Source organism: Chinchilla lanigera, unplaced genomic scaffold (genome assembly GCF_000276665.1).
Source record: "Chinchilla lanigera isolate Chin_1 unplaced genomic scaffold, ChiLan1.0 scaffold00132, whole genome shotgun sequence".
In the NCBI taxonomy this organism is placed as follows: Eukaryota; Metazoa; Chordata; class Mammalia; order Rodentia; family Chinchillidae; genus Chinchilla; species Chinchilla lanigera.
In genome coordinates this window covers 1,518,117-1,525,992 of record NW_004955533.1, presented here as the reverse complement: position 1 = coordinate 1,525,992, position 7,876 = coordinate 1,518,117, and the positions used below count along the sequence as shown (strand labels likewise).

The 7,876-nt window shown below is 43.5% G+C and overlaps 1 protein-coding gene across 1 annotated transcript in view; it reads right to left on the bottom strand.

Moving 5' to 3' along the window:
* Oca2 (oculocutaneous albinism II) overlaps positions 1–3,115 on the bottom strand; it is a gene marked incomplete in the record, with an annotated part of 273,796 nt that extends 270,681 nt beyond the window's left edge. Inside the window, 1 exon segment of the mRNA XM_013507666.1 lies at positions 2,890–3,115. Within this exon segment, the coding sequence (XP_013363120.1) occupies positions 2,890–3,115 (226 nt within the window).
* Positions 3,116–7,876: the final 4,761 nt, after the last annotated feature.

The following is a 7,876-nucleotide window of genomic DNA, read 5'->3' as shown; positions in this document are numbered from 1 at the left end:
ACACACACACACACACACACACACACACACACACACACGTGTCTTTTCCCTAATCTTTTAGTGACCCATCCTTTTCCCGTGGTACTCCAAATACCAGAGTCCTCTTACAATGCCCCCTCCTCTCCTCAGCTGACAGGAATTGACTCGCAAAAAGGTAAACCGTCCCTCTTAAAAGAAAATGCAGGTGTTGGCCTTAGAGGCAGCGATCTGGTTGGATTTTCCTGTGGAAGAAGAGGAGAGGCAGAGGGGTACTTGGGGGGACCCAGTGTAGCACAAGGATTTCCAGCCCATCTTCCCACTGTTTTCTTTTCCCCTATTAAAGCTTATCATACCCTCACCCCTTTAAGGTAGAAATCTGAGGCACAAAAGAAGCCCCTCCATCCTCCTCGGGGCCGGCCTTGAATAAAGCTATCTCCTCCCTCTAAGTTCTGTGAGTCTACAGTCACACAGTGAGCAGCACAGACCCTACAGTTCGGTATCACGTGCAGCACGTTTTTTGCAGTTTTGTTCACTCATTTATTTAGAGACAGGGTTTCACTAAGTTACTCAGGAGGGACTGGAACTTGCAGTCCTTCCGCCTCGTCCTCCTGTGTGCTGGGACCACAGGCCTGCGCCTCCGCACCCGGCTCAGCACAACTTTACACAGTCAATCTCATCACCCCCCAGTGTTCTTTGACCTTGCTCATCCTCTTCACAATGGGGCCTGCAGGCCGGGGATACAGCTCAGCAGCATAGCGCCCTCCTGGCAAGTGCAAGGTTGCGAGTTCGATTTCCAGCACCAAAAAAAAGAAAAAAAACACACAATGGGGTCTGCACAAACTCACTCAAACTCCCAGAAGCTAAAGGGTTTGCTGGGCCGTGCATACCTGGTAACTCCCACCTAGCCTCAGCTGTGCTAGCGTGAACAGACTCACAACACTGGTTCACGTCATCCTTTTGTTGTGTTTAAGCCTTACACAGCCTAATCACTGCGATGAACACTTGTGTTTTATTTTTTTCATTTTTCACGTATTTTGATGAAACAAGAAAGGCAAACCCAATCAAACCCAGCCCTGCCCTATGCCCCAGCCCCTTGGGAAGCTCTGGGTGGGCAGACGACCAAGCTCCGGGTCTGACACTCCGCCTCTAGGCAGGGCCTTCTTGCTGTGTCCTCCCTTGGCAAGTAGGAGGGCAAAGGGGGCCCGGCTCACTTCCTCCACCCCTTTATAAGGTCATTAATCTCATTTATTTTAATGGGGGCATCCACATCCGGATTTAATCTCCCTAACGGTCCTACCTCTGAATGCTGGCACAGTGGACTTCATTTCCAACATGAATTCTGTGACACAAACATTCCAACTACAGCTGCTTTTCAATGCTTTGGGGCGTGCACCCGGAGCTGGGACTGGTGGATCACGGGGCGATTCCATTGTTACCTTCTTGGGGAAGTTCCCTACTGACCCACGCAGTGGCCGCCCAGTCTTTCATTCCCACAGAAGCCTGTGCGCAAGGCCTCCGGGCTCACCCCACCTTCATCACTGCTTGCGACCTTCTGGCTCTCCGTAGCAGCCATCCTAACTGGTGCGATAACACAGGCGACTTCTGGGCCTCCTGTATTCTATCTGGTGACGCTAGCACAGCATAGGCTGTCGCTCTGAGTTTGTTCATGGGACGTTAGCAGATCTGACACGACAGGGCCTTGGGTGAGCTCCTACCCTCTCCCCTCCCCACTTCCACCCTGTGGGAACCTGTAAGACTGCACAGGTAAGGACAAAAAGAAAGAGAAGTAGAGGCAGCAAGAGGGGCTCCTGCACCAGCCAGCAGCTGCCCACCCCCATGCAGAGCTGAACCAGCACCACCAACACCCAGCCCAGGGCCAGGTGGTGGGCACGGAGCTTTGTGTCTGGGCCCTGCGGCACTGGCGGATACTCCACAGGGACCCAGAGAGCTACTGAAAATACACCACCAGCAGTGTTTCTGTACAGTAAAATGCTATGTAAGTAGCTCAAGGGTATAAACAAGAGCTATGGTCATCCACGGAGATAAATCTCAAAAACACGCTGGGCAAACAGAGCTCCAACTTTCAGCATTTACAAAACATGGACTTAGTTATCCAGACCCACAGGGAAAGTCTAAATGCACGCATCAGGGAGCCTCCTCCCAAGAGTGGGAGGAAACAGGATACCGGCTGGGCAGAACGTGCCCCGCACACGGACTTCTGTGGCAATTTGCTCTTTGAAAGGCCAAAAACGCAATCAGTGCCGCCTGACTCAGGATTCCAGCTGAGCAACAGCGCCTGAGTGGGAGTTACGCTGTGGAGATGAGGCTCCCAGAACTGCAGGTGATAACCAAGTCCTCCCAGGCCAGCAGGGCACAGGCAGGAGCTGCGTTCCTCGTTATGACGATACATGTGGAAACTCAATTACGGACTTGAGGTGCAAACGTTCACACATAAAATCTATTGTGTTCATATCAGCAAATATTCAAAAATGTTTCTTTTTATCTTAATCCAGATTTTTCTGACATTTAAAACATTATTCGGTTCCTTGCTATACTTAGAGATAAAGCATTCTCTCTCCCTCTCTCTCTCTCACCCTCTTTCTTTCTCTCTCTATATATATACCATGCACTGTTCTGAATATCTTAAGTAATATATGAAATGCTAAGAATTCATGCCAAAAAATTCCTTTTTCTATTTTATTATCTTTTTGAAGCTAAGTTAAGTTTGTCATATTTAGAAATATCATTCATCCAAAATGGACCAGGAAAGTGACCTAATGCTGGAAAGACTTTTGCAAAATTTCTGGAAATTTTTCTCACAAAAATAGAGGGAACTATATTCATGGAAGTGCAATGTTTGTGAGCTCTACACTTATAAAATAAAAGTATTCTGAACTCACCTCCCCTCTCTGAGGAATGAACCCAAACCCTTGCGTTCAGGAGCCCAGGGGCTCTGCCCCGCAGCCCAGCTGGGACAGGGACTTGGGACATCAGTCGTATAGCGGCTGTGGTCACTGGCGGTGGGTGTGGTGCGCTTCGGCCCTCCAGGGTCCGCACAAGTCAGAGCCGAGGTCTGATGCAGCTCCACCTCCAGCACAGCAGAGGCCAGTCTGCCCTCCTTACTCTCCAGATGCATGTCTCGCTGCCGGTCTTCTCTCTAGAGCCAACCAGAAAACCACTGTTAGCGGAAGGCAGCCTGAGAGACATTATACCGTCTGCACCTTGAGGAATCCATACAGCTAGGCGGCACAACCGGAAGGCTGCTTGCAACAAGACCTTTTCGGTGTCCACCATTCTGACATCACACAGGAACCATATGTTTGTCTCTAAAGATGAACATTTCAGTGCACTTCCCACTGGCCACAACCTAAGTATTCAGCAACACAGCATTAAAGAAACTGTCAGATGTGCGTCATACAAAATACTTTGCAACCATGAAAATAATCGAGAGGGATGTTTACTGATGTAGGGAAATGTAAACGATATGGAAACACTGATGCTTTGTGAAAATTTCTACACAGATATTTTTACTAAAATAAAAATGTACAAATTATATAAATGGAACACAAGACCAAAAATATACATCCCCCAAAACCTGCCTACCTCTGTGGTGAAGGTCCAAACAGCTGAGGGTTTTGTCCTTTGTCTTTGTCTATGCTGTGGTTTTCCCTTTTTGTTAATCTAGCAAATATCTTTGTAATGAGAAAATAATAACACCAATTATGAAAATGAGGAAAATCATTGTACTTGTGAGGTTATGGTGTCCTATTTTTTGCATTATATTTCAACCCATTTACTGTTCTATCTTTTTTTACATTCTCTGATGCCCTATAATTCCAGCACTGACCTTGGCTCTGCAGAGGCCTGGCTTGCTATTCTGATCCTGCTGAGTAACACTTTGATCTGCTCTCTGACCTCCTCTCTTATCCTTTTAAATAATTTGCATATGTGGCTCATGTATCCCCCCTCCTGGGTTCCCCCAGATTGGCTTCAGTGGAATTTGGAGTTTGGGGAGGCACTTTGTTGCCTCCCACGGAGGTTGCCACAAAGCCAAAGCTCAGTGCACACTTCACTGGGGTAGAGTTCATAGCACTGAGAAGCAGAGGTGTGTCGGGAGTTAGCACACAAGCATCCTCTGTTCCCAGATTCACACACGGCATGTGCCGTGCCCAGGACAGTGGGAGTTTAGCAAGACTTGAAGCAAGTACAGAGTAGGTGTGTTATGTCTATAGCTAAGCACCTGGTGCTACCGCTTGGATCTGGAACTCCCCGAGGGCCATGTGTTGGGGCTTGGTCCCCAGTCTGTGGTGCTGTTGAAAAGGGGCAGAACCTTTAAGAGGTGGGGCCTGGTGGGAGGTGTGCACGAGGGGCAGGTTCTTGGATAGACAGAGGAGCCCTGGCCTCTTCCTTTCTCCTTCCCATCCCTCCCCAGTCATGAAAGGAATGGTTTTTGCTCTGCCATGTGCTCCCACAATGATGGGTCACCATGGGCCCGAAGACATGGAGCCACACAGTCATGGACTGGAAGTTCTGAAACTGTGAAAACCTTCTTCTCTTTATAAATGCCTCAGGTATTTGCCATGGGGACAGAACACAGACTAACACAGTCAAGGCACTGACAGCTGGGCAGCCATGCTTCTTAATGGAGTCAGAATGAATTTCAAAGACAAAAAGAACACTGGCACTGACTGAAACCCAATGATCGAAGATGTCTGCATGTCCTTCTCACAACAGATACTTCTTTACATTCTAGGCCCCCACAAACCTCAGCACAAAACAACAATAACAAAAACAATAGAAACGTGAAAAGACAAGGCAACAAAGTGCCTCCCAAAACTCCGAATTCCACTGAAGCCAATCCAGGGGAACCCAGGAAGGAGATACATAAGCCACGTATGCAAGTTATTTAAAAGGATAAGAGAGGAGGTCAGAAAGCAGATCAAAGAGTTACTCAGCAGGATCAGAAAACTAAACAGATAATTGAACAGATAATGGAAGTAATAATCAAAACACGCAGGAACTTTCAGACAACACTAATAAAAAGCTAGCTGAGCTACAGAAAGTGAATGACCAGTTTGCCAAAGAGTTAGAGCCCTTGAAAGGGTTTCAACCTGAAATCCAAGAGATTAAAAATTACATTGAGAGCATGGACAGCAGAAGTGACCAATGTGAGGACAGAATTTGAGGACTAGAAGATGACACTCTCAGAGATCAACTATCAAAGCAACCAAGGAACAGGAAAAATGGATCCAACAGCTAATAGAAGACACAAAAGACTAACCTAAGAGCAACTGAGTAAGTGAAAAATCAGAGGACATCACAAATGGCATGAAAACCTGGTCATAGAAAGAATAGTAGAAAACTTCCTAAACATAGGGAAAGAAATAAACATATAGATAAGTGAGGCATATTGAACTCCAATAACTATGACCAAAACAGAACCTCTCTGCACCACACTGTACACAAAACACAAGAAGTTAACAATAAGAACAAAATCTTAAACACTATTAGAGAAGGCAACAAATCACATGCAAAGGTAAACCCATTAGAAGAACAGCAGACTGCTCAACCCAAACCTTAAAGGCCAGGAGGGCTTGGAATGCAGTGTTTCAAGCCCTAATGGAGAACAACTCCTAACCCAAATTAGGTATTCTGCAAAACTTTCCTTAAAATTGATAGAGAAATAAGGTATCTCCATGACAAGGAGCACCCCAGGAAATGCATGACCAAACCAGCATTACAAAAAAGTCTCAAAGATACCCTAGAAAAAGACAAGACAACAATGGCAAAAAGTCAGAAAGAATAAATACACCTGATAGGATGAGCAGTTAAGCAAAAGGGGAAAAAAAGAAATAAACCACTAGAAAATAATTTGCAGTGACAGGAATAGGTCAGTACCTTCCAGTATTCACTCTCAGTGAGTGGTCTCAACTTCCCTATTGAAAGACACAGATTGGCAGAACAGATTTTAAAAATCCTATGATACACACTGTACAAGAAACACATTTGATTCAAAAATAATTTCACAGATGAAAATTCAAAAGATGAACAACGTCCCACGCAATGGGAACCCAGAAAAAAAAAGCAGAAGCAGCTATCCTAATTTCAAAGTGATTTCCAGCCAAAACTGATCAGAAGAGATAAAGAAGATCAATACATATTGTTTAAGGGAACTATTCAACAGAAAGCAATAAAAATTAGGAACAATATATGTACCAAATATCAGTGTGTCCAGCTTCATAAAACACACACTAATAAATATGAAAAATCAGATAAACAACAACACTATTGTAATGGAGGACCTCAATACACACTGTCACAAATAGATCAACTAGACAAAAAAAAAAAATCAACAAAGAAACATCAGAGTTGAATCAAACTTTCAAACAAATGGCCTCAGTAGATATCTAGTGTCTTACCCAACAACACAGTATACATTCTGCATAACAGCACATAGAATTTTCTCTGAAACAGACCACATACTCACCCATAAAGCATGCTTAAGTAAATACAAAAGAATCAAAATTATCCCATGCATATTATCAGATCATAGCACAGTGAAACTAGAAATCAGTGGCAAAAGAAACCACAGAAACTATGCAAACACAAGGAAATTAAGCAATATCTTCTTGAATAATCAATGGGTCACACATGAAATTAAGGAAAAAAATAAGACAGCTCCTACAGTCCAATGATAATGCCAGTGTGACATGCTAGAATCTATGGGACAAAACAAATGTAGTCCTATGAGGGACATTCAGAGCCCACATCAGAAAATCAGAGCAAACGCAAATAAATAACCTAATGATGTATGTCAGGGTCCTAGAATAATAAGAATAATCCAAATCTAAAGCTAATATGAGTAAGGAAATCAAAAAGATCAGAACAGATATTATTGAAACTGAGACAAAGAAATGGTGCAAAAAATCAATGAGCAGAAGGGATGGTTCTCTGAAAAGAGAAATAGATAAACCATCAGCTAATCTTACCAAAATAAGGAAAGAAAAGACCTGAATCATACAATCAGAAATGAAAAAGGTGAAATCACAGCAGATTCTGCTAACATCCAGAAAATCACTAGTAACTACTTTGAGAACCCATACTCCAATAAAATGAAAAATTCAGGGAAAATGGGTAGATTTCTGGATACCTATGAATTACCAAAGCTGGGCCAAGAAGATTTAAAAATCCTGCACAATCCAGTACGAAGTGAACAAAAAAAATCTACCAAGGAAAGCTAAGTCCTGACAGATTCACTGCCAAACTGTAACTTTAGAGAAGACCTCAATACTTGTCAGACTCTTTAATGAAATTAAAGGAGGGGCAGTGCTCCCAAAGTCGTTCCTAGAAGCAAGCATTATCCTCACTCCAAAACCAGGAAAGGACTCAACCAAAAAAAAAGAACTCAGGCCAATTTCTTTAATGAACATAGATGCAAAACCTCAATGAGACAATGGCAAACATACAGCAGAAAGCTATCAAAAAGATCATACGTCATGACCAAGCAGGATTCATTCCAGGGATTTCATGATGTGTCAACATATACAAATCAATAAATGTAATATACCGCATAAACAGAAGCAAAGATAAAAGTTATGTAATCATCTCAATAGATACAGAAAGAGCATTTGACAAAGTGCAATATCCATTCATGATGAAACCATGAAGAGAATGTGTATGAAGGTCTTTATATCAATCTGATAAAAGCCACCTATAACAAGCCAATGGTCACCATCATACTAAAGGGAGAGAAGCTGAAATCCTTCCCTCTAAAATCAGAAAGAAGATGCCCACTATCACTAGTCCTATTCAGTACAGTTCTCAAACACTAGCCAGAGCAATCAGGCAAGAGAAAGAAATAAAAAGGATGTAGATAGGAAAGGAAGAAGTGAAATTA